General features: G+C 33.6%; 1 protein-coding gene across 31 annotated transcripts in view; it reads left to right on the top strand.

Moving 5' to 3' along the window:
- Positions 1-27,738, top strand: part of PPIP5K2 (diphosphoinositol pentakisphosphate kinase 2) — a 101,503-nt gene that overhangs the window by 43,394 nt on the left and 30,371 nt on the right. For 6 of the 31 annotated variants that reach the window (XM_077862821.1, XM_077862812.1, XM_077862784.1 and 3 more), the window contains 12 exons: positions 506-620; positions 5,746-5,853; positions 5,941-6,057; positions 9,549-9,716; positions 11,205-11,321; positions 11,982-12,155; positions 13,444-13,516; positions 15,064-15,183; positions 16,046-16,108; positions 17,881-17,940; positions 19,575-19,715; positions 23,456-23,581. In XM_077862821.1, the coding sequence (XP_077718947.1) occupies positions 506-620; positions 5,746-5,853; positions 5,941-6,057; positions 9,549-9,716; positions 11,205-11,321; positions 11,982-12,155; positions 13,444-13,516; positions 15,064-15,183; positions 16,046-16,108; positions 17,881-17,940; positions 19,575-19,715; positions 23,456-23,581 (1,382 nt within the window). Of the gene's footprint in view, positions 1-505; positions 621-5,745; positions 5,854-5,940; positions 6,058-9,548; positions 9,723-11,204; positions 11,322-11,981; positions 12,156-13,443; positions 13,517-15,063; positions 15,184-16,045; positions 16,109-17,273; positions 17,723-17,812; positions 17,845-17,880; positions 17,941-19,574; positions 19,716-23,455; positions 23,582-27,738 lie in introns of those variants that run through there. The other 25 variants (XM_077862889.1, XM_077862873.1, XM_077862948.1 and 22 more) reach the window with 22 other exon arrangements.

Here is a 27,738-nt window from a genome sequence, read left to right as displayed (position 1 = left end):
AATCAGGAATGTGTCACTTAGTGCACTGTGGAAATAAGGATTACCTAGGTACTCCAACAGTTGACTTCCCACCAAGGTTCTTGAGGGCTCCCAACTGAGGAAAAACTGAGATGAACAGGGAAAGGGGATATATGTCCTCTTCACATGGGATTGTCAGTGTTTACCCTAGTCAACAGCATAAATATTGGTGAGTTTCTTTAGGGCTATGACCTTTGTCATTGCTATTAGAGAAGCTAAAATGACCCATTTACAGTGAACTTGGTTAGTATTAACTCCTTTTAGATTAGATTAACTAATCTCAGAGGTCCCAATTAGTTCTAGTTAATCTTCATGTTAGAGGAATATCTACTAAGATAACCCCTCCATTGTGGTTGGAAGAGGGAAAGATTCACTTAGTACAGTCTTTCACTTCTAGTAAGATTAAATTTTATTTTTACCAAGTAATTTCAAAACTTAAGTTTTGACTAGATGGCCATGTTCTAACATTGTCTGCTGCTAACTTTAGGTATTCCAGAGGTGTTCTGTCTCCTGAACGTCATGTTCGTACCAGGCTATATTTTACCAGTGAAAGTCATGTACATTCTTTACTATCTATTCTTCGCTATGGTGCCTTATGCAATGTAAGTAGAAAAAGCTATTCCAATCTGCTTAACAAATATGGTTCTTTGAATTTGTAATGAAGTCACTAACACTGGTTTTTACTGTGCATTTTCACTAATTGACCATTTGCCATAATTTTTCCAGGGTCTACTATATACCAAGCACTGTGCTAGATGTTGGAGATAAAGACATGTTCTCTTCCCTTTAGAGAAGTTTAATTTAAGTAAACAATAACATAAAATATTTTAGGTGATGTTATAGGCTGGTGTTAATAAGATAAAGAGAAGCTGATGAATTTGAGTTATTTAGGGATAAGAAAGAACTTGGTGTTGGGTTGGATATTGTACCTCTCATCTACTGTTAGAAATGAATCATACTACACCTTGGCTTAAAACAATCACAGTTACTTGTATCTCTCACAGTTTAAAGGATTGACTGTGATATACTTAGTTTCACTTTGGGTCTCTTATGAGGTTGTGGTTAAGACAGTGGCTGGGGCTTGAATCATCTCAAAGCTTTCCTGTCCTGTATGGTGCTTGATGCTGTATGTTGCCTAGAATTTCAGTTGGGGTTGTTGACCACAGTACCTACATCTGGCCTATTCTTGTGACCTGCTTCCTCAAAACAGGGTAGCTAAGTTATAAGATTGAGTTTCATAATGGAACAAGGTGCAAGTGCAAGATATTTTAATGACCTAACTTATGAAGTCACATGATATCACTTCTACTGAGCTATATTGATTGAGGCAGTCACAGAGTTTCATCCAGGTTCGAGGGATGCGGAAATTCATCTACATTACTACATGAGTAGAGTGTCGCTGTCACATTGTAAGATGAGTACTTGGGAGTAGATACATTGTGGTGGCCATCTTTGGAAAACAGGATCCATCATATGTCTGCTGTCTATACAGTCCATATTTCTCCCATATGCAAAATTCACTTAACCTCTTATCCAGTATTACTCCTCTTATTTTATTATATCATAAATTTGACATCCCAGGTTTCTTCATCTAAGTCAAGTCCAGATGTAGATGGGACTCCTTGGACATAACTCCTTGAATGTTCAAGAGCATTCAACCTTAATTCAGTGACGTATGAACTGAAGAGAAAAATTATCTGTCCTTGAAATGCCCAACATACAGTGGTGGGTTAGACATCACTGCTGTAGGTGAACTTTTCAAAAGAGTTTGAAATAGAAGGGACACTGTAGTCACTAGCCTGTAGCAATTTTGAAATCTGCCTAGGTCTATGTTGCCCATTCTTTAAATGGGACTCTGTCATGCTGCCAGGCAGTAGTTTCCCTTGGCTCATGTCTTCATAATTTGGGTTCTTGATTGCTTCATGGGTCATCCTTCCTTTAAAATAAAAAGTAGCTCTTGTTGGCAGTTGAGTAATTTTCTTCATCCTGCTTCCTGCTCAAAGAAGTTTGGGGTTCCAAAGGTCTGTTTATTTTTAGTTGAAGGTGGTATAATTTAAAAAACAAAACAAAATGGAGTCATTTAGAATATATTGTATTAAACGCATCACACCCAAAGATCTCTTAAGGATAAGCCCTTTTCTACCGTGGGTTCCCTCTGTGGTTACTGAGGGATGACACTCAGCAATACTTATTGCTTAATACTGAGCATCTGAGAGAGCATACTCCTAAGGTCCTGAGGATGTCTTTTGTTTCTTTGGAAGGTCTGTGAAGCACCTCATATCTTTATGAGGTCTTAGCAAGTGTTTTTATGATCACACAATGTTTTCATGGTAGAGTCTTGTGTTTCTTTCTTCCTGAAAGCCACTTTTTAATTACAGTATTGTTTGGTCCCCAAAATGTCTGGAAATGAGAAACAGTTTAATTTTTGGAGTCAGCAAGCTTCTTTATAATTGACAATTTTCCTGTAGCGTATCTCTCTCCTAGTTTATCACAGGCAATGAGAAGAATCTTGGTGACATGTTCAGTACTTTTCCTAGAAATCTCCAGAGCTAGTTCATTAGGTACACTGACTACAGTGTAGTGTTTCTACACTTTATGCCCCTACATAGCAAGAGTCGATTTTCCTGTAGCTTCCAGTAACATTTTTCTTACCTTTGTATAATCCCTTACCAACAACTTCCTCCAGCCTGTTAGGCTTTCACTAACACTCTCCTTGAGACCCCTCCAATGCTCACAGGTAGGGAGGGTGAGAAAGAAAAGAGTCAGGAAATATTTCCGTATCTCTAATGTTGGTAATTCAGCAGATGATCCTACCATTCACTGATGAAAGTAACACTTGAGGGGGGAAGATCGTATCTTAAGAAGGAAAGTAATAAGTTTGGTTTTAGCCAGCTTGAGTATGTTCGCATGTGAGAATAGAGGTTTAAGTTAAAAGTATAGAGTAAGGAAGCCAACACATTAATGACAGCTAAGGTGGTAGCTAGTAGTAAGATTCCCAGGAAGTTTGCATTTGAAATGATAAAATGACATCATAAGTATTGGCAACGGAAGTGATAATGTACAAAGAGACTTAGAGATTTTAATATCTTGTTTCTCAGTACACCCAAACCATAGATTACCCAGAATACAATGTCACTCTATTATATGTCAAAAATGTATTTTCATCCATCTCTAAAATAGCAAAAAATAAGAATTTTCCTTCAAGTTTCTATGTATATATTGCTGAATACATCAGTACACATCTATTGACAAAGTAGTTCTTAAAAGAAAATTCAGTTTTGTTTTACTTTTTTAATAAAGGGCTGTTAGATGTATAATGGAGATTTGTTATGTCTCTTGATTCTTAATTTTATTATTAGCCTTGATGAATAGTTAATATTAAAGTTACCCAAGTTATTTCTATCCTCTGTTTTCATCAAATTTTCTAATTCATATGTTCTTCCCTCTACTTTTGGTTTCTTTTTTGTCCCATTAAGAAATGGCAAAGTGACATCCCTTGCATACATATGTGTATTAGTTGAGCTTTAGTAAGAGAAATCTTTTAAAAAAATGACAGCAAGTCAAGAACTTCCATATTGAGTCATAATGATGGAATTGTTTTGGGGAGGATAACTACATCTCTTATGTGGTTCCTTTTTGGCTCTCTTACACTTATTTAGAAGGTGGAAAAACCATGGACGATGCTTCCACAGAACAGGCCATAGTGAGCAGTGGATGAGTTGGCAACAGATAAGGTTGGGGAGCCAGTGCCTTGGGAATCCTAAGGGAATTGGGAAACCATTTTTAAGCAGGGAAATAAATGGCTTTGGTTGCTGTGTGGACAGCAGATAGGCTGGAGTAGATAAGAAAACAGGAAGCTCTCGCAGTGATCTAAAGAAAGATGATATAATTGGACTGGAGTAGTGGTAGTAGAACTAGAGCTTGTTAAGTATATATTACATTCAGCTGCATTTCTAAAACAAGCTGAACAACTTCATTCTTTGAAAACTCTGCTTCCACAATTTCAAAAAAAAATTATTTTTTTACATTAGTAAGTATATGTAAAGTCTTTAATATCAACATGATGTCTCATTTTCTAACTTAAAAAATTTATTTGAACTGTAACTCATTGCAACTCATGTTATCTTTATAAGGCCCTGTAACTAATATAATAAAACCTTGTTCAGTCTCTCCCAGTTGAATTTTTTGATTTTTCAGTGTGAACAGGGTAAAATCTAGCTCTCCACAATAGGTTATTTTTAAAGGTGTTTGTTAAGGAAACAAGATTATAAGTAAGATTTCAGAGAATATATTTAATAAGCCTTATTTTAAAAAAAAAAGCTTTTTATGGATTCTTGCATGTTAATTGTGTTTAGGAAGATGCTACTAAATATTATTTAATTTCATATGTTCATTAGAACAGACCTAGCAACACCTGTTTGACAGCACTGAATTTGATATTAGATGGTGTTCTTATAAATAATGTAGGATCACGAAGTCTAATACATCTTTTTACCTATTGAAATTTTTTGATATTTAAATCCATTATTTATAGTAATTCACATTTAGTGAAACTCAAATGCTATGCTAATATTATTTTAAGAAAACATGTACATACATCTTAGCACCTATCCCTCCTCCAAATACATAGGCAGACGGACACACACAAACACACACAGATGCAGTTTTTTCTCTGCAGTATTGCTTAGGTTAGGAGTAGCTACTTTGATGGCTTGGCATTAGAGCACTCAGAGGTGTGGCTAGCCATTTATTAAAATGATGCTAAGCACACACTGAAGAATACAAATTATATGATGTATATTTACTCTTCCAGAAACTTCAAAAGGGGAATGCATTCTCAGAGATGGATAATGTCTAAATGTGAAAACGTGCTGTTTTGGGTTTGTTTTTTTTAAATAAGTAATCAACATGTGTGTTAGATTTCATTTTATAAAGTAACACACATTTTGTACTGGAGTCCAAAATATCATATACTCTTACCGTATGTTCCCAAAAAAATGTTGTGTTCATTTATTTCCAAAGTTTATGACCTATGAAATGAAGAAAAGTTATCTGTGATGTAGACTCTGTTGACCATTGACTGTAGACTTTGAGTAGTTTTTCCTTTTCAGATAGAAATTTCCACTTTGAATGCTTCTAGTACATGTTCTGTAGGATCCCTTTCAGTTCTGATGGAAATGATTTATGTTTAAAGACCAATGGTCATCTATACATGAAGGAGATGGTAAGATTGATAGAACCTACATATGCCACATCCTGCTGATTTAGATACCACTGCAGAATAATGAGGCATATTTACTGTATAATGTACATTGACTTATGAGAGTGGGAGTAGCTCTACTCTTAGAGGATAGTATTCAGTTTATAAAGCATGATTCCACAATAGAGACTTTGGGACTTCAGGTTAACTAACTGTCTCTTACTCTCAGAATTTAATGACAGGTTTGTATTTCAAGAGATTTCTATATTTACTTTCTAAAAGCTATTCAAAAAGATACCATTAGACTTTCTAATACTGCTGGTAAAAGATTTTTAAGATAATTTACCTAAACATGAGTAATTTACCAAGACTTACATATAATTGAGTTATTTTGACAGGTTGAACATGTATGTATTTACCTTATTTGTGTGGTGTCACTCAGGATTAAACAAACTACCATAATGAAAATAAAGTGACTTTCAGGTAAAGCGATATGAGAAAATGCTTACCATATACCTTTTGTTTAGGAATCAAAGGATGAACAGTGGAAACGAGCTATGGATTACTTAAATGTTGTCAATGAACTCAATTACATGACTCAGATTGTGATCATGCTTTATGAGGATCCTAATAAGGTAACGAGAGTTCTTGATTTGTGTGTTTTACCAGGGTAATTAAATAGCCTGTAGCTTTTCATTTTGGAAATATTCTATATTTTTTAGGATCTCTCCTCAGAGGAACGTTTTCATGTTGAATTACATTTTAGTCCAGGAGCTAAAGGATGCGAAGAAGACAAAAATTTACCATCTGGCTATGGCTATAGACCAGCTTCAAGAGAGGTAATAAAGATGCAACTCTCATTTTCTAGATTTTCATAAGGTTCCTTTAAGAATTTCCTATTAATGTCCTTCAATTCTTGTCCCAACTACTAAGTAGCAAGATAATATCATTTCTTTATGTATGATTTGGGACAACTTTTTTTTTTTTTTTTTTTTTTTTATTTAAAGAGAGAAGGCAAGAAAGCATGAGTAAGCAGGCTGGCAGAGGGAGAAGCAGGCTCCCCACTGAGCAGGGAGCCCAACATGGGGTCAATAGCAGGACCCTGGAATCATGACCTGAGCCAAAGGCAGATGCTTAAATGACTGAGCCATCCAGGCACCCTGAGCAGACAATATGCCTAAGCATGCTAAAATTTTTTTATTTTATTTAGATTTTTTCTATTTTTCAGGCCAGTATTTAGAATGCTTAACTATAGTTTTAGTTCTGGTTTTGGTTGTTGTATTACTTGAGGACTAGTGCGTGGTAAACACTGTGCTAAACACTTGGCAGAAATTATTGTATTTTAATCCTCATAATAACCTTATGAAGTTAAATACATAACTCAATTTAAAACTTTTTACTGTTATAATTCATATTGATGGATCATAGATGTATAGCTTAATGATGTATTACAGAATGAACACAATTACAAAACAGCCAGCTAGGTTATAGATAGAATAATATCATCATTCCAAAACACCCAGATTGCCCCTCCTATCACAACCTCTGTCTTCTCCCCAAAGATACCTACTATTGTGACCTTTAGCACCATATTTTATTTTTTATTTTATTTTATTTTATTTTATTTTATTTTATTTTATTTTATTTTATTATTTTATTTTATTATTTTATTTTATTTTATTTTATTTTATTTTATTTTATTTTATTTTATTTATTTTATTTTATTTAAGATTTTATTTATTTATTCATGAGAAACACAGAGAGAGGCAGAGACACAAGCAGAGAGAGAAGCAGGCTCCTCACAGGAACCCGATGTGGAACTCGATCCCAGAACTCCAGGATCACGCCCTAAGCCGAAGGCAGATGCTCAACCGCTGAGCCACCCAGGCTATCCTAGTACCATATTTTAATTATGCCTATTGTTTGAACTTTTTATAAATGAAATCACAAAATACATGCTTTTGGGGGGATGTGGGGTGGGTTTAGCTTCTTTCTTTTATTATGTTTATGAGATTTATCCAGTCTGTTCTTCACTTTTGTTGTCATGTAGGATTACATGGCAACAACAAATATAAATAAATATAGTGCAGTGTGCTCATCTTTTTCACTCTAATCATTTATTTCCAGTTCAAGCTATGAAGATGAGTGCTTTTATGAACATTTTTGTAAAAGTCTTTTGGTGAACGTGTATACACATTTCTTTTGGATATACATTAGAAAGTAAAATTACTAGGTCATAGAGTATGCATATGTTCAAGTTTAGAAAATACAATCAAATAGTTTTCTAATGATACAGCCATATCTTTGTCAGCACTTGGTATGATCACTATGGGGCTATTTTGAGGGATTTTGTTGTAGTTTTAAATTTACATTATCCTCATGACCAGTAAGGATTAGCAATTTCCATGTTTATTGGCCATGTGGATGTGCTTTTTTATGAAGTGCTCCTGGCTTGGACCAATATGGTGTTGAGTAGAAGTGTTGACACTAAACACTTAATTCTCAGGGCACCTGGGTGGCTCAGTCAGTTAAGCATCCGATTGTTGATTTGGTCTCAGGTCATGATCTCAGTGTCATGAAATCCATCCTAAGTTTGTCTCTGGGCTGGGTGTGAAGGCTACTCTCTGACCTTCTCTGTCCCCTCCAAAAAAAAGTAAATACTTCTTCATTCTCAAACTAAAGCAAAATATTCCAAAGAGAACTTTTTGGGGGATTTCGGTTGAGATTACATAAATTTTGCAGATCAGTTTTGAGGGAAATAACACTTAGCAATAGTAGATCCATTATTCTGAGGACTCAATTTATCTCTGAATTTATTTAGCTTTTTTGTATCTTTTTGATAAAATTAAGGGTTTGTATGTCTTGTATCTTTATCACATTAATTCCTAGTTCTTTATGTTTTTATGCTATCATAAAGGATTTATTTAAATTTCATTTTCTATGGCTCAGTGATCGGGCGCCTGCTTTCGACTCAGATCATGATCCCGGGATCCAGGATTGAGTCCCACAGTCAGGCTCCCTGCAGGGAGCCTGCTTCTCCCTCTGGCTATGTCTCTGCCTCTCTCTCTCTCTCTCTCAGTCTATGTCTCGCATGAATAAATAAATCTTTAAAAAAAATATGAATTTCATTTTGTTTCTTATTGTATTGAATTTTAACTCATTTTTGTGTGAAGATTTTATAACTAATGACCTTACTAACATGCTGTTACTCATTCTAGTAATTTATCCATAGAGTCATTTGGATTTTCTGCAGATATGATCATACCTATGAATGATGACAAATGGTATTGAGTAGAATTAGTAATGGTGGGTTCAGTAATATTTCAATGATTCATTAACTGTGATGATTCTGTCAAGATTTTAGATATCCTTTAACCAGTTAAAGAAGGTCCTCTTTATTTCCTATACTCCTTATTTTGATGCGTGTTTTTCTGTACTTCTGCTTGACTTCTTTTGGCTGATGTTATATTTGTGAGATTCGTTGATGTAATTGTACTTACTTTTAGCCTATTCATTGTTATTGCTTTAAAATATATGTTTTAATGTATGACTATACCCCAATTTACCCATTCTATTATAGATAAATATTTGATATAACTTTTTCAAATTTGTTTTTTTATCTCGGACTCTATCCTATTTGTCTTGGTACAAACCCAGTAAATATTTAGTAAGTCATCATAAGATTATTTGTGTATGTAGTCATCACATGTGTTGGGAATATTTGGAATAGAATTTAAATATTCTGAAATTTATAAATTAAAATGGTGGGGTTTTTTATTTTTTTACCTTTTATTTATTTATTCATAGACACACAGAGAGAGAGGCAGAGACACAGGCAGAGGGGGAAGCAGGCCCCATGCAGGGACCCCGATGTGAGACTGGATCCCAGGTCTCCAGGATCACACCCCAGGCTGCAGGCGGTGCCAAACCGCTGCGCCACCGGGGCTGCCCTAAAATGGTGTTTTACTTTGTGCTCATGCCAATGACATTGCTGTATAAAAAAGCTCATCTCTGTTTTTTATTAGTGTCCTTTATTATTATTTCTTATTTATGTTGGCATTTGATGAAATATAATTAAGCATTTGGTTTTATATTCCTTGTTTTTGTCACTGTTTAGTTTTTAGTGTATTTCTTAAAGTCAGGAACTCTGTCATCTGTTTTATGGTACCCATATAATACTAGGCTATTGTAAAAATTCAATTAATATTGATTCATTTGAATCAGCAAACTTGTACATGTGCTTCAACTGACTTCCCCAATTGGTGATTAAATTTATCATAAGAAACTCTTGCTTTACCTGAATTTTAAATGTTGTATTCTTTGCCCACAGAATGAAGGCAGGAGATCTTTTAAAATTGATAATGATGATGAACCACATACTTCTAAAAAAGATGAGACTGATCGTGCTGTGATACTGTTCAAACCTATGGTATCAGAGCCAATTCATATACACAGGAAGTCTCCACTTCCAAGATCTAGGAAGATGGCTACAAATGAAGTAAGTGTATGTGTCAGAGCATGTTTTTCATAAAATAAACTAACTATATTTTAATAAAACAGAAAAGAAAATACAGCTTTAATTATGGAGTGTGGAAACCTAAGAGATTTTTAATTGTCAACTTTGCCTCTTTTTCTAATAAATATTTTTAAAATATAGAGGCTGTTAAAAAAGGATTAAGAATCTGGAGCTTTATGTATAGTTTTCATAACAAAGTTCAATAGACAGAGTAAAACAAGACCTTTGAAAACTGATCTGTTTTTCTGTCCTGTCACTTTAGGTTATTCTAATAAGGAACTTTTTTAAAAGTCTGATTTAATAGGCAGAGAATAATATTTACCTGAAAGTTGAGAGGAACTGCCGGAAATGCTTCAACAACTGATTCCAATGATACTGTAGATTAAGATGAAACTCTTAAGTTTTTAGCCTGATTGAAAAATCAGTATAAGAATTTGAAAATTCAGTTGAAAATTTGCTTTTGTATTAAGATCTACAATTAAGGAAGGCTAATTCTTATGTTCTCTAGTAGAATAACATGTAAATAACTACCAAAATAAGATTTAACAGGAAAGCTGAACAGTTGGAATGTAGCTTGTTAAGTAAATCTTTAACACCAGTATACATTTTTATAATTTAAATGCCTTTATTTTAAGTTATCTATATTCTCTATAGGATGATTCTCCCAGCTTATAAAAATGTTTTCTAAATTCTCAAGTTAATGTATAGAGCAAGATTTTAAGATGGAAACAGCCCTCAATTTTTAAGTTAGAAAAATATTTTTGTTGATAATTAAATATGCTGAGTTGTAATAATTAAGTATAACATTTATCTAGCATTTGGTGAGTTAGAACATAAACAACAACAGAAGAATTATGCTCATTTCTGTAGCCCCAAATTATATAAACAAAAGTGCTTTATGACTCTCAAATTTCAAATATATATGTGAGCCAATTTAACAATTATGTAGGAAAAACACTCATCAATAAATAGATTGTGGTAATTTTATAATGGAGAATTACTGGTTAGGGTTTCTGTGATTTGTGATATTTTAAGTAAATCATAAAAGAGGATGACTAATAACTAGAATTTGGATCTATGTTTTAGTATAGCTTAATTAAAAAATGAGAAACCTGGGGTTATGTTCAGGTATCTTTAATTTCAGAAATTTGGGAAATGACATTAATATAACTTAAACTACCATCATGTGAGGGCAGTGATTTTGATGTTGTTGAACAAAGCAATCTGTAAATTAATCAGATTGTTCGAAATTTCACCATTAAACCTTCTCAAAGCACACTGATACAGCCAACTGTGTTGTGAGTCTTCATTTTGCAGCACATTTGTATTTGTAAAATCTTCAACAAAATCACTGCCCTTTGTTAATTTTTAAGACACAGAACACATTTATAAACCTTTTTCTCATAAATACTTAAATAGTTGCTTTCAAGAGATTATTTCTATGCCATGCTAAACTTTTACTTCCATAAGGTAAATTATTCAAGTAAAACCTTGAAGACTTTTTCCAGCGTCCACCATCTCCATGGATATCAGAAGTTTGTACTTCCAAAAGACACACAGAGAAAAAGACTATTCTCTTCATTTTGTGCAAGTAGATTTTACTCTGTCCTCACTGTCTGAAACCTGAACATGCAAACATGTAACTGATGATGTTTGCTGCATGTTTTGCTTACTGAACTCTATAAATAATTATTGGAGGGGGTAGACAAATAAATAGCTTGAAAGTGGAAGCAAGCGCAATTTGAATCCATCTTATCTCTCTTTTAATGTCTGGCAGACAGGTTGTCTTCTACATCATATAATTTCTTTAACCCTTTGCACGGTTCTTTAGTGCTTTGGGTTGAAAGGTTACTGAGTTATAGCGTAGAACATCTTGAATATTTAAAATTAAGCATAATGCTTTAATATTCTAAAAGTTGCTAAAACAGATAATTGTTAAATCTTTCCATATTTAAGGGAGAAGGGACAACTATTAAGCAGTATCAATATTTTGTATATTTAAGATAAGGTAATTCTTGTAATTGTTATCACATACAATTAGATTTATAAGTCATTCCTGTCAGTTTCTCAAATATTTGAAATATTTGGCTCCCAATTACTGTTTAATAGTTTCTTAAAAATTGGTAAACAAATGCAAACAAACTGTATTTTTTTTTCTTTCTGATCATTTGGCTCTGTTGTATCTAACTTTGCATGCTCTGCTTTTTTTTTTTTTTTTTTTTTTTTTGCCCCCTTTCTCACTTCCAGGAAGAGAGCCCCCTGAGTGTGTCTAGCCCAGAGGGTACTGGTACCTGGCTGCATTATACCAGTGGTGTGGGTACTGGGCGTCGAAGACGCAGATCAGGGGAACAAATCACTTCTTCCCCTGTCTCCCCCAAATCATTGGCTTTCACATCCAGTATTTTTGGCTCATGGCAACAGGTTTTTAAACTTTACTTCATTAAACATTTTCCTACCCGCATTCAGAGCAACAAACAGCTGTCTTTGAGGACATCTAATCCCTTATATTTAACATCAGAGTAAATCCTTCTGTATTTTAATTTTTACATCATTGAATAATGTTTGTGATACCGGACAATATTCAAGAGGAAAAAAAACCTCTTATAGTGCATGTGTTTAGGATTTTTACTGGGAGGGTTTTAAATATCCAGGATTTAAAAATTAAATCAATAAATTTTACACTCCTGGAACTTTAGCGTGTTAATAAAAAACTTTAAAAAGGAAAGAAATCTTTTTTGACATAGTTGTCCTTTAAAACATTCAGAAACAAGATTACCTAATTTAATGGTAAGAAAATTTAATAGCCTTTTTGCCCATAATTGAAAAATTAGATTCCATTTGGAATTTGCTGAGAATATGAACATTTTTTACAGTATCAAAATTTATGTGGTCCTGTGTTAATTAGCAGGGTACATCTAATACTAATTGTTCTCTCCCTCACTATTCCATTATCTGGAAGTATCTAATTTAAGGATACATTCAGTTTGGTGTTTTTTTGAGTTGTATATTTTAACGCTCTCTTTATAAGAGAATGCAATATATAGGTGCCCATCAGCAATATGGGCCAAAATAAAAGGACTTCAGAAGGACTTTCTGTGATGACATTTGGAAATTTAAAATACTAGGGGTTTTTTTTTGGTTTTTCTGTCTTAACAATGGAAGGTCTGCTGTTATACATGACTTTTCCAAGAATTTCAGCAATTTCCTTTTGGAAATATAATGCATTTGATTATAGGAAAAGGGATTATGGTATCCATTAAGGCTGTGAATATTTAAAGGTTACTCTGATAAAGCCCGTGCATGGATCAGTAATTGTATGGTGACCTCAACAGTCTCTGTCTGTCTTTTCTTTTGTTTGTGATTGTTTTTCCCCCCTTCAAATACAGGAGCTGTTTAAGAGTGGGCATTTGGCTTCTTTTAAGAGTGAAATTATATCAATCTATTAATTGTTTCTTTTCATCTGTCTTGTTTCATACGTGATATTTCATTCTGAATGCCTGCTTCGCACCACTTCATTGCAAGGACTTCATATGAAATGGACTCCCTTCAGAAGGGGATCTTGCATGATCTTTCATGTTTTATGTATTTCTACTAATATTTATCATACAGCTTATTAACCTTTGTCTGTCTGGAACAGGCTGCAAATGAAGTATGGACTTTTGAATTGATTTTACTGTTTTACCTCATTTATTTTACTTTCCTTGCACAGGTTGTATCTGAAAATGCTAATTATTTGAGAACACCAAGAACTCTTGTGGAACAGAAGCAGAACCCTACTGTAGGTATGTGGTCTAAAAGAAATTCTATTCCAAACCTTCTTCAACTTGCTATTTTGCACACATGTAAAACTCTTCAGTGATGAAAGCATGACCAAATGCTATGCTTTAGTTTTTATTTAACCTGTATTAATTTAAAAATGTGTTGTACAACTCAAAGTATACAGTAAGGTTTCAATAGAATGAACAAGAAACAGCATTTAATTTGATTTATAACTGTTTTGAATGTCTGCAGTGTAAGCTACTTAGTCCAGTTACCAATGCTAGTTTTTGTATTCTATACATTAAAATCCCAAAATATTTTAATGAGGAAGGAAATTTCATTTTTCCTGGCTGATAAAATTGTAAATATGCCATTGCATACAAAAAAGAACCTTCTGCTAAAAAGAAAAAGAAAAAAAAAAAAAAGAACCTTCTTCTTTCCTGATAAAAAAAGTGGGGAGTGTTTTAAGCCCTTTCTTGGTGTGTTAATTTTCCTTTTGATTATCTCCTAAGGAAAACCAAAGCAAAACTAATGCATAGGGGCAGTTGTTACTCATTACTGACCTGTAGAACATAATTGGTTCTTTGCAAATAGTATTGCAAAGCAACACTGAAACTTATCAGTTTTAAGCTCATTGTTGATAAACTATATGGAGTAAGTGGCATAGTATTTTCTCTATAAATAGTTGTCTAAATAGTTTTAATAAAAGCATAAATAAGTTTCAACTATATACTTTGATCTACATACTAAGTATATGAACTATTTGTTGATGCCTATTAAAGATCTTCCTTAATTATATATAGTTTATGTTGACAGCTTTTAATATTCCCACATTATCTTACTTTATGTATCATAACATATTTGATAGAAATTTATTTAATCTTTACCAAGTGGTAAAAGTTTTGCTTGGGTGTAAATACTTTTCCTACAAATTAAGCGTCAGTTTATACTGGCTGTGTTTTATTTGTTAATAATGTGTTTCATGGGGTCTTATTAATTAAGATCTGAAGACATTTAAGTATTAGAAATTTAAGGTGTTTAGGCCTGGATGACCTACAAGGAATTGTTCTCACATGGTCTTCTCACAAATTAGTAAGCTTTAATTTGCTTCATTTTGTAACATGCATTAATGATTTTTAACTCAGGGGTATCAGAAAAGATTCTTCATTTACAGACACACATTAAAAAATATTGCTCTATTATGGCTACATTTGTGCTAGGAATGTTTTTTTATATGAACTGTTCATGCAAACTGACAGTATCCCTTATCAACCTAAATTAATTTCTGTATTAGTATTTTAATGCTTTTAATATATGTATGTCTAATTATGGTGTAGACATATTATTTTCTCTAAAGGCAACATTTTACCCAGTGTTAAATACCCTCATTTGTACATATGATAAGTGGTGGTAGTGATTATATTAAAGTCTACATTACAAATGAATTGTGAGTCTGTTCAAGGCACTGCCAGCTAAGTGTGGTAAGAGCCATGTTATTGCATGCTGCATGAATTCCCAATGTGAATGGAAGAACACCCGTTGTGTATGTATTTTCTCTAACTCCCATCAGGGTCTCACTGTGCGGGCCTGTTTAGCACCTCGGTGCTCGGGGGTTCTTCAAGCGCACCTAACCTACAGGATTATGCTCGTACTCATCGTAAAAAGCTGACTTCTTCTGGCTGCATAGATGGTATGTGCACACATGCACACACAGATTCATATCCACACTCCTGCACACACCCATGAGCATACGGTACTTCTCAAAGGCAAGCCTAAGTCCACTGATTCAACTGGAATTGTAGCACCCTTTGGTGACACCCAGCTCCTAAATGACAATCACTGCTCTCTTACCTATGGCTTGGATCCATGTTTCATCAGAGTTAATTGTAGTTAGACATACAGTACTCATTCAATGAACAGTTTGTCGAAATGTGACAGTTAGAACTGCATCAGGTGTACTGGTCTTTTAGACGGTCAGTAAGCCATACTATGAAGAATAAATCTTTGATCTTTTAAACATTTGTTCATTGTTATCCCTCATTTTACTTAGCGATAGTGATCTAAACGAAATAAAGTGAACAGAATATTTGTAAGTAGAAGACAATCTTCTGGTAATATTTTTATAGAAATAAACATAGGATGAGAATATTTTAGAATCCCTAGTTGGAGAGCCTCTCACTGTTAATATACCTTAAGGGTATATATTCAAATTGTCTTTTGAGGCTCATGGAAACCTGTGCCTTCTGTTAGCCCCTTCTGGATTAGATGTATTTAAAACTTTTTCTCATATATCCACAAATTTACTTAAGTCAGTAAAACATGGATTTACCAGAATTGCTGGCTCATCCTGCTTTTCTTTCTTTTGTATATTTCATTAAACACTTTGCCTCTATCATCAAGCCATTTTACTTTTAACCAGTACCCTCTTTCATTCCCTTCTGCATGTCACCTAATTCTAACCTCCTTATATATTTGTTTTTTCCCTCTTTTTTTAAGTGTCCTTCTTTTGGTAGCTGTTACGAATTTCAGGTACCTGTTTTTCTCTTTCTCAGACGCCACACGCGGTTCTGCTGTTAAAAGGTTTTCTATCTCATTTGCTCGACACCCAACCAATGGTACGTTTTGCTTTTATTTTAAAAGATACTCCCCTGCTTCATCCTTTTTTATTTTTCTTTTATTTCAAACTGTGGGGTATACAGTATCATTCATTTCTCCATTCTTAAATTTCAGTTGGCATATAATTCCAACTTATTCATCCAAAGTATTGATACTGTCTAGCTCCCTTTTTCAGTTGTAATTTACACAATCATTTAACATCACTCATCAAAGTTTTAAATGATCACAATGATGAGTATTAATATTAAATTAGCACCTAAAAATCCCTTCTAATTTCTCAAGTGATCAGTCTACACAAATTTTAAAAATACAACAATTAGTATTGTTTTCTTTTTAATTCTTAATCATTTTAATGTTTTTTCTTCCTAATTTGTTTTCTGATCACATGGTTGTTTTATTGAGTTACTTAATAAAAATACACAGCCACACTTGTCAAATAACCAAAAGAGAGGTGTCTTTGAAAAGTTCTTGGGAACCAGGAGATGCAGATTTCACTGTGTAATATCATTTATCTGTGGCTCTTTGTCTAAAGCAAAACTCAATTTGGTCTGGAGCACTCCAATAACTTCATCTAGCATTCACTTTGTTCTCATATAGCAATATGGTTTGCTGTTGTCAAGCAACCGATTTTTTTTTTTGGTACCGCTTTTTGTTAAAATTTGGAGAACTCACAATAGGAAGACGACTAAGCTAAAAATCTAGAAAGCTAGTTCAATTCAATTTCTGAGGCTGAACAGTGAAGTGTTTCATGGCCATTGTTTATAAACTGAATCGTTACACTATTACAGCTTTCTTACACAGAACTTGTTCTTCTTGGACAAGAGGGAGTATTTACAGATCATTTTTAAATAATTGAGGATCAAAGAATTTGAAAGAAAACATACAGATTTCTGCTTTTATTTGGAATGAAGATAACTTTTATCCCTGGATTTCTTTTTAACTACAAATAAATCTTTCAAAAACTCAAGTCAAGTCTTTGAAAAACTTATATGAAACTAAAGGATTAAACACAGTTTATAGTCATTGTCCTCCTTTCTGGATCCTTTAACAGTACACTTAAATAACAGTGCACTAAATATTTCCTGGAGGTGAAGTAAGAAGATCTTATCCTCAACAAGAGAAAATTTAGCCCTTAAAGCCTGATGTGCTTTCCCTCCTTTGTAGCTCTTTAAATGCTACTTTCTGAAGAAAAAGATCCTTATTTGATACAGCTGCAGCTTCTAAAGAACCCACATGCATAAGAACCTCTTAGAAGAAAAACCAAAGTCACAAGAAAAACAGAAGCCACAAAATTCTAAGAAGAGACATTGCAGGTTTAAGACTGACTATAGTTTTTGTGTGGAATGCTTTTGTATTTATAGCCAGTATTGCAAATTTTATATAGGAGAAATCTGTGTTTACTGAAGCTTTAAAAAAAAATGGTTAAATTTAACAGAAAATAGAGTAACTTTATATTCCTTTGGCTAAGACTTTTTTTTTAAATGTGGGTTTTCCACCCGTGTGACTTAATGCATGTAAAATGCATTCCTTTCAACTCTAGAAATGTTTCTTTTGAGTTTTCAAGATTTTTTTCTCTTTTATTCTGTGTTGTCTTATCTGTCCTATGAATTGTCATTTGACTCTTTCACTTTTTATTTCCCCTAACTTTTATGTTATTTCCATCTTAATACATATCATGGACTTACCCCTCCCTTCATCTTTAGTTCAAGGAACATGGTGAAACAAGTATCTTCTGACAGTGCTTTACCTTATTTTCTGGGCCTCTGTGCAGAACACCTACACCTCTATAGGTGCTGGTCCGTTTCCTCTGTGGAATGTCTAGGCTCCAGTGGTATGTTTTTATAGCTTCTAAACATGACAGCAGGGTGGCTTTTTAAATTGCTGCGCTAACCCTTTCATTGTGGATTAATTACAAAGTTTACTAAAGATAAATGGGGGAACAATGTAGTCCAGAAGAACTTGATTCTGTTGTTATTTGTCTGTTAAAATATCTAACAGGCAAATGCAAGGAAATAGTTGTCACAAAACACTTGCAAGCATTCTGAGGAGAGGATAAAAAAAAAAAATCACATTGTTAAGTTTAGTGTAATGCAAAGAAAGGGTTTGCGTGTATTTGCATGAATCTTGTACTTTAAAAAAATGTAATACTTGTGCAAGCCTAATTTTTTTAATGCTTATTTTAGGTGCTTTAGCTGCTGTTATGGTATATAGTTTCTGTTTTGTTTTGTTTTTGAGTATATGTAATGTTCCGTCATGCTTTGGTTTGCACCTGAAAATCAAACATACTGGTTTTATAAACTTTTTTGTTATATTCATAGGAAGATTAGGTTCTCTCTTAACCATAGTTTCCCTACTTCAGTCAATACTTAGGCAGTTCTCAGGTCACTATTTCCTCCCCAAATTTAGTAAATACCAGTCACTGTTAAAATGAGCACGTGCGTATTGAAGCAGAGGGTTTACAGTCTATTTGAGTTTGATTAATTTTTACTTTTTATTTAATAATACTAGCCTTTATATAAAATCTTAAGTATTAAAAATATTTCCTTTGGAGGAAAATTAGTTTGAATTTTGGAAAGAATAGATACAGAAGGACTTGTTATTTTAGTTGTTTATGAAAGCAATTTTAAAAGCCATTCAGTTGAATAAAGTTTAAATAAATAGGCAATTTTTATAAAAAGCAAATAACCAATATCCTATTTGTTTAAAGAAACTGTATATTTAAGGGTTTTTGTTTCACTGATGGTATTAATATATATGTGCATGGTTTGTTTCATGAAATTTTTGTATTTCTGTGCCATTGTTGAATGCAAATTTGTCTGTATTTTGTATTGCTTTTTACTTGGCCTGACTTTATTCAGCTAGCAATTTCAACAATAGAATTATTGAGTTAATTCAATAAAGGTAGGTAAAATGTGTTTTGAAATTTGATTTTCAGCATAATTGAATGAATGTTGTTTTCAGGTCACACTAAGGGAGTTATTGTTGGCCTTGGTATGATTAGAAAAGCTATTTTAAATCACTACTTCACAAGTAATTACAACATAATTATTCTTCAACAAGAAGTTAATTTTAGCATCCTGGCATCAGGGACACATCATGGCATCAACTTAATTCACCTGTCAAGTAGACCTGATTTTTTTTAAAGTAAAAACTGAAACAATATAATGTTTTCTGTTTTTCCCCCAGGGTTTTTCTTTAAGTATCATTCTTAGGTTTTACCAAAATATAGTATAAAATTGTGTGCATGCTGTACTATGTGATTACATTTAAAATGAAATCTTTGTCACATCCTGTTCCAACCCCATATCGCATAGCATCTGGTGTCATGACTTCAGAGATCTCATGTGTTTGCATGTAATAGATTGGAAAGACCTAACCCATACAGTTCTAAGCAATGGTCTTCTTTCTTCTTAGTTAATGATTTTTTTTTTAAATATCCAAATTTTTTTCATTTCTTTTTTTCAGGCTTTGAATTGTATTCCATGGTGCCATCTATTTGTCCTCTAGAGACTCTTCACAATGCCCTGTCTTTAAAGCAGGTGGATGAATTTCTTGCTTCCATTGCTTCTCCATCAAGTGAAGTTCCACGGAAGAGCCCTGAAATCTGTAGGATTATTATTTTATTATTTTTATTATTATTATTATTATTATTGTTGTTATTTTGTGGCAGTAGATATTATCTGAACATAAGAAGAATTATGACAACAAACTCAAGTAGTGGTAATGAATAGAATTTTAGGACAGAAGGAGGTATAAAGGAGCATTACTTGCAGTGTGCCACATTTCTTGACTCCTCCTCAAAATCTTTTTCCTTCCCAAAAGGAAAAAGAAAAATCTAAGACCCAACGATAGAAGTCAACAATATAGAGTCATGGCCTTTTTTTCACATTCTTATCATGTGTCATTTTATAATAAACTTCTTAAAAATTACAAAATATCATTCATCGGTAACCCACACATGCACACATGCCCATCCCCACACCTTTGGGTGTTGAATAAATGAATAAGATGAAGCCCTTGACTAAAAACTAAAGAGAGCAAATTAGGACAAAAGGGTTTTCAAGTTCTTTAGAAAATATTCTGAAAAGGTTTATTCATTGTGTGAAGAAAAGAGATTCATGGCTCAGTAAGTTTTAGAAACCGTGTATCATATCCCACCTCCCTTTTGAGAGAGTTGCATTAGTGTAGAAACAGCTAAGGTTTCTCTGCAAGGAAAGCTGCAAACCCAGATTTTCCAAAACTTCCCTTTTGAGAAAACACGTTTTTGGTGACACGTTTAAACATTCGTTTGTGCTGTGGTGAGGAACATCATTTTGGGAAACCTTTAGGGCTACCGTTTTGGGGTATGAGAAGTCCAGTGGCTACTGTCATTCTCAGCTCTTTTGGATCCTTCAGCACATTGGATTTTCCAGTTTAGGAAGCATCAGGTTGGGGCGAGCATGCTCTGCTCTGTTAAGAATCGTGCTGGGACTAATCATATCTTTGGAAAGTCAAAAACTGTCAGTGTATACTGATCTCCTTTTCATAAAGTACATTCTGCAAATCTGTTTCTCTGAAGAATGAAAGCCAAGGTCTTAGAATGAAAGCCAAGGTCTTGGAAAGAAAGCCACTTCCATGCCTTGCTGTTATCCTCCTTTTTTGGGCTGCCACATTGTATTATTCTATTATACAGTGTTCTGTTCACATTGTATGCTGTCTGAATGGTACCCCCTGCATTTCTGCAGTCTTGTAGCCTTCCCTTTTCTCCTACTTGTGATAGCAGAGGTCAACATTGAATCCTTAATGGTAATGGAGAGATATCTAGGCATTCTAAAATACTTTTAGGAATGGTTTTATGAAGTAGGTTTTCATTTCAAATTTGCATATGAATATCTGATTCTGAGAACCGATAATAACCAGATGAAATAACTTCTCTGAGCAGTATGAAGTCAAAGTCAGGAAAACGAAGCATGTTCGGCTCCCTTTCTTTGTTAGCTGATAGGATAGATAGTGCTTCTCCCCAGCATGCAATAGGGAACCTGAATGCATTCTCATTTACCCTTTACCCCCTTTATACTTGATGTTTCACTGCTTCCCTGGGGCAAAGATTTATAATCTTAAAAAAAGAGATCAAAGAAAGATTCTATTAAATTAGAACTTAGGATAGATATCAATGCCATTTAGACTCTAGAAGATTTTCAGTGAATGACTTAAGGGAAATAGCAGTAATAACATCTGTTTCTTTTGGAAAGAAAATTGTGAAATATTTACAAAAAGATCATCTCTGAAGGTATATTATGTGGTTCCATTACATTATGTTGGCTTTATTTCTGTGGTTAGTGAATCCAGTTCATCAGAGCGTATTATTGAAGTATATTGTTGAATTGAAGGATATTAAATTCCTTTTCCAGTTCAGATTAGTTCTTCTCTATATCATGGATGCAAGTTGTACCCTAAGGCCTCTAGCTCTCTTAAAATTTTATTTCATTACTTACTAAGGGAATTAGATGAGAATATAAATACAGTTAACGCAGCTCGTAGAGTTGGATAAAGCTTAAGTCCATGTAGTTCATTGGTCTTGGGTCTGTATTGCCAGGAGCTTTTGGAAGTTCCATGAGGAAGAGGATGTGGAGTGGTTAGGCCTTATGTCTGTGTGGCTGCTTCAACCAGAGTATCAGTTTTCATCATTTTATTTAAGATTTCATTTGAGAAAAATTTACTGTTGAAAGAAAAAAGCTTAGATACCGTTGAGGAAATCAAGTAGTTAGTGGTCAAGCAAACCCAGGTCTTCTAAAGTGTATGGTTTTTTACTTCTTTTTGAATAGTAAAGAAAATAGATGCCAATTATAATAAAAATTATCTGAGTCCTATATTTTATACTGTAACTGTAGAATTAATAGGTTGTAATCACAGTATTTTTACACTATTTATACTTACTTCCCTGAATTATCAAGGAATTAGCATTATAATATAAACTGTATTGATTTTGTACTGTTTATAACAAAGAAGCTGACATTGTTAATGCTCTGTCATTCAGAAAGGCTTTTTCCTCAGGAAAAAATCAATTTTGTGGTAACTAGTAGTAACTTACAATGGGAGACTAACCATATCAGTTGGGGGGAAAGGTGTGGAAATGCTAATTGGACAAGTTAGAGATAGAAGTTAACAAGATAAAATATGCTAGCAGGAAGGAGCTTAGTAGTGGTATAGTGTTTTACGTGGTACTTTACGGATTTTTTTTCATCGCTTGCATATTGTATCATTAATGACTACTTGGAGCTTCTGCCAATGGGATTTATATTCATTCAGTGTAGATAAATACCAACCATCTAAGGCACATTTGCTATAATTGGCCCACATATTTATTTTTTAGAGACATGCTGTTTATTGCTATCAGATCCTCCCCCAAAATTGCAAAAGTAGGCAAATGTGTTTTAGCTAATTTTTTTTAAAGATTTTATTTATTTATTAATGAGAGACACAGAAAGAAAGGCAGAGACACAGGCAGAGGGAGAAGCAGGCTCCATGCAGGGAGTCCAATGGGGGACTCAATCCCGGGACTCCAGGATCACGCCCTGAGCCGAAGACAGGTGCACTCAACTGCTGAACCACCCAGGCATCCTAGCAAATGTGTTTTTTCTTGACTCCTCATCTCCCTTCGGTTAGGAACTAAGAAGCTCATGCCAGGAGCTTCCTGCTCTGGCCTGTCCTTCCCCAGAGGACTTCATACTTAAGAATTATCCCAGCTTTTTCTTTTTACACTTCTTAATTGCCCCACTTGATTACAAAGAAGAAAAAAAATCTATAAAATTCCCTTGCATTAAGATAAATCCCAACAGTAATATAGGAAGACAGTTTAATTTATTATTTATAATCTATTAGTTTATTCTTAAATATAATAGTTTAGTAGACCATAGTGTTTGTAAATTAACTATCCTCGAATCTTTACTTCATATTTTTAAGAAAAAAACAATTCGAGACACTTTTCTTTTTTTTTTTTTTAAACCAGGCAGTACAACTTGTGCCATCAGCTCTCTGCCATCCCTTAAGCATCTGAGATTCTATCAGGGCAGGATAAAATTATGTTTGTTGCTCTATTTCTTGTTGGCATACCTTTAGTAAATACCGCTAAATGCTTATTAATAATTTACAGTATAAACAGAACATCTATTTGGATAAGAGCACACAAGAATTTTTTATAGGAAAGATGATTTTGCTGAATTTACTCTATAAACCTTGCATTGTCTTTTTTTCACCTGTAATGTATATTCATAACTCCACTAAATATGTAATTAGAAATTTCTAAAATGTAAGGATTTAGCAAGAAATTATTGAACTGCCATATCTGGGTTTTTTTTTTTTTTCAGCCTCTGCAGCTTCACGTACCAGTCCAGTAATGAGAAGAAAAATATCTTTAAATACATATACACCTGCAAAGATCCTCCCAACACCACCAGCTACCTTAAAGAGTACAAAAGCAAGCAGCAAGCCAGGTTAGGAGTATGTGTGAATTTATGGATTCTGTATAGCAATTGGAGGAATAATAATAGCTTGTGTTTTGAGTTTAAAATCTGTTTTTAAGAAGGATCATTATACTTCTTAGAGGTAAAAACTGTTATTGTAGTATATTGATGTATTTATATTTTTTCTCTTAATTCTCTCCCCCACCCTTGTATCTGTTAATTTAATATATTTCATAGTCATACTTTTCTGCAAACTAACTTATGAACTCTTTTTGCTTTTCTTTTGAGCCTAGGCATTATTTTAGTCATATGAATTTTTTTTCTTTCTTTACAATGTTTTTTTTTAAAAGATTTTATTTTTATTTATTCATAAAAGATACGGAGAGAGAGGTAGAGACATAGGCAGAGGGAGAAGCAGGCTTCCCACAGGGAGCCCAATGTGGGACTCGACCCCAGGACCCCAGGATCATGCCCTGAGCCGAGGGCGGATGCTCAACTGCTGAGCCACCCAGGCGTCCCTCTTTACAGTGTTTTTACTTCTCTATTCTCAGTCTAATGATGTGAATATCAAATTCAACTGTCTTTTGTCAACTTTTTTCTGTTTTTTTTTTTTTTTAAGGTTTTATTTTTTTAGTAATCTTTACACCCAACCTGGGGCTTGGAACTCACAACCCCAAGATCCAGAGTCATATGCTCTACCAACTGAGCCAGGCACGCACCCCAGCTTTTTTCTATTTTTATTTTTTGATATATTTGATTGTGTTGTTGATCCTTCCTGAAATCTTATCTCATTCTTTTTTTTTTTTCTCTTATCTCATTATAACTTCCACAATGCACTCTGTCTTGATGTTCTTTCCATTTATCTGATTCTTCTACTCTTGTTTGATGGTCCTTCTTCATCCTACATTCTTATGCCAAACAAGGACATTCAACCTCAACCGTTGACTTTTTTCTTACCCTATACTTTTATTCTTCAGAGAATCTGGATAGCTCTGAGGTTTTGACTGTATCCTCACTGGAAATTTCTTAATTCTTTTCCTCATGTTACTGCTCTCATATATTCTCTTGGTTAAGAGTTTGTGCTTGAGAGTGGGAGGAACCTAGATTAAAATCTCAGCTCTACTACTTATTAGCTATTTAACCTTGGGTAAGTTACTTAACCTCTCTGAACGTCAGTTTCATAGTCATAAAATCAGGGTAATAGTGTATCTTAAAGGTTATCAGAAATGAATCCAATAATATATATAAAGCACTTGACACATGTGGTAAACACTCACTAAATGTTAGCTGCCGTTGTTGCTATAGTGTTGCCAAACCGTTCTCTTTACTTCTCTCCGAATAAATCCCTGTCATTTTTCTTCTTCTAAAATATTCTCCCCTTACTGCCTATCTTCAAGACCCAACCCAGCCCCCTCCACTGGTGATATATTTATATGATTACCAAAACAAGAACTCTGATGACACTGTACTGCTGACTTGATTATTTATACCTGATTACAGCTCTGTCAGATTATCAGGCCTTATGAGTTACAGGCAATATCTTAAATATATTTAAACTTAGTACATTCTAAATAATCAGAATATGCAGGTACAGACAACTGAAAAAGTATCTTAAATATAAGTTGTGGTATATTCATTCCATACACAACTCAAAGTTAACATTTGTATAGTGTTTTTTTATGCCGCAAAGTGCTTTTTTAGTCATATTTCTAAACATGCCTCCTGGCCATGCTGTTAGGGATGAAAAAGTTGTAGACAGGTTATGACTTATCCCTGTTCACAGAGCTAGCAATTGGTAGATCTAGGATTTGAATACGCTTTGAATCACAGTTCTCTATATATTAGACACATAATAAATGCATTATTTCATAAGCATTTTTTAATAATAAAGAGGAAATAATAATATATTTGACTTTTCAAATACAGCTTAAGCCAGTCTTGCATTCCTGGGATAAACCCTACTTGGTCATGATGAATAATTTATGTATATATTGCTGGATTCAATTTGACTTTGAGGATTTGGGCACCTGCATTTGTGAAAGATAGTGATTGGTCTGTAGTTGGATTTTTGGTTTCTTTTTTTTTTGTTTTTGTAATGTCTTCCAGATTTTGGTATCAGGTTGATGCTGGCCTCATAAAATGATTTGGGAAGTTTTCTTCTATTTTCTGAATGAGTTTTTGTTAGGTATTTCTTAAATTTTGATAGAATTAATTTTCTGTTTCATTTTAGTGATGGCTTTGGTAATTTGTATTTTTCAAGGAACGTGTTCATTTTATCTAGGTTGTCAACTTTCTCATTACTTTACTATCCTTTTAATGAATGTACTGATAATTTGTGTTCTGAAACACAAATGAAACGTTGTGTTCAACGTTTACATTTCATTTTTTTTCTTCACTACTCGCACTAGGGTTTTATCCATTCCGTTGATGTTTTCAAAGAACTAGATTTTCGCTGTTTGTTTTTCTGTTTGTTTTATATTTCACTGATTTCTGCTCTTTAATATTGTCTTCCTTCTACTAATTTGGGTTTACTTTCATCCTCTATTACTAGTTTCTTAAATCACTTTTTGTTAGACATTGCTTCTCCCTTATATAAACATTAAAGCTACAAGTTTCCCTGTAAGTACATCTCAGCAAAAGTTAACATTTTATTTTCATTCTCATGCAGTTAAAAATATTTTCTAATTTGTAATTTATTATTTGACTGATGGAGCATTTAGAAACATACTGGTTAATTTTGAAATATTTAGAGGTGGAGGTTCGAATATCTCAATATCTCGTTAACAATTCTTTATTTCATTGCGTGGCATTTACAAAACATGCGCTGTATGATTTCAGTCTTTTACATGTGAAACTTTTTTTATGGCTTCCGTTTGGACTTGGTACATCTTAAATGTAGCAAGGGGACTAAAAATAGAACTTTTGTTCCATAGTTCATTGATATAATGTTCTATCAGTACCCATTAGGTTAGAATTGCTGATAATCTTATTCAGATCTTCTTTGTCTTTACCGTTTTGAGGGGTGGGAACACGTGCAAGGAAGGAGAAGTTCTGATGGTTGTATCAGCTGCTTACAGAGCAGTTTCCACTCACAGCTGTGGAGTTATATGTCTAAATGCAGACCTTTAATTCAGTCAGTTTTTGTTCTGTGCTTTGGAGCTTTTTTCTTATGTCTTTCTTATTTGATAAGACTTTTTAATGTATTGACCCATTTATCATCCTGAAATTTCCCTCTGATTCTTAGTAAGACTTTGTCTTAAAGTTTATTTAATCTTGCTACTTCACATTTCTTACACTTACATGGAATATTTTTCCAATCTGTGTCTTTGTATTTAAGGGATATTTTTTTGTAGGCAACATATATTTATTTGGCTTTTTTAGAAACCCATTCTAACACTATCTGCCTTATAGTTGCAACGTTTACATTTCATTAATGTAATTATTGATATTGTTGGGTTAGATCTATTGGTTTATTATATTTTCTGTTTATACCTTCTGGTTGTTTTTCTTTTATTCTTTCCTGCCTTGTTTTGTATTAATTCTGTATTTTTAGCACTTTATTTTACTTATTAACTTTTTAGGTTTATCTTTTTGCACTATTCTTTTATTGGTAGCTGTAGATATATATCTCTTACTTTTCATGGCCTACTTAGAGATAATTTTATACTTTTCAAAGTAAAATGTGGAAGCCTTGCAGCTATAGGTTCGTTTACCTTCCTCTCCTCTCATCCTTAACACACGTGTGTTACTTCCACATATGTTATAAAGGCTACAATACAGTGTTAGAATATTCGCTTTAAACAGTCATGTGTATTTTAAAGAAATTAAGAAGAGAAAAAAGTCTTTTATTTATCCACACGTTAGCCATCAGTTTTTATTCCTTTTCCTAACAAGTCTTTGTTTCCATCTGATTCTATTTGCTTTCAGCCTGAATCTTTTTAGCATTTCTTATAATGCAGATCTGTTGCTGTATTTGAAAAAGTCATTGTTTTACCTTCATTCCTGAAAGGTAGTTTTGCTGGATAGACAATTCTAGGAAAAAAGTTTTTTCTATCAGCACTTTAATGGTGTTGTTCCCCTGTTTCTGGTTCCCTCTGTTTCTAGTAGGAAATCTTTGTTAATTTGAACTGTCCCGATGTATGCAATGGGTTAATGATTATTATTTTCTGCCTTTTAATATTTTAAAT

Source organism: Canis aureus, chromosome 2 (genome assembly GCF_053574225.1).
Source record: "Canis aureus isolate CA01 chromosome 2, VMU_Caureus_v.1.0, whole genome shotgun sequence".
NCBI lineage: Eukaryota > Metazoa > Chordata > Mammalia > Carnivora > Canidae > Canis > Canis aureus.
This window is presented reverse-complemented; position numbering and strand designations above follow the sequence as displayed.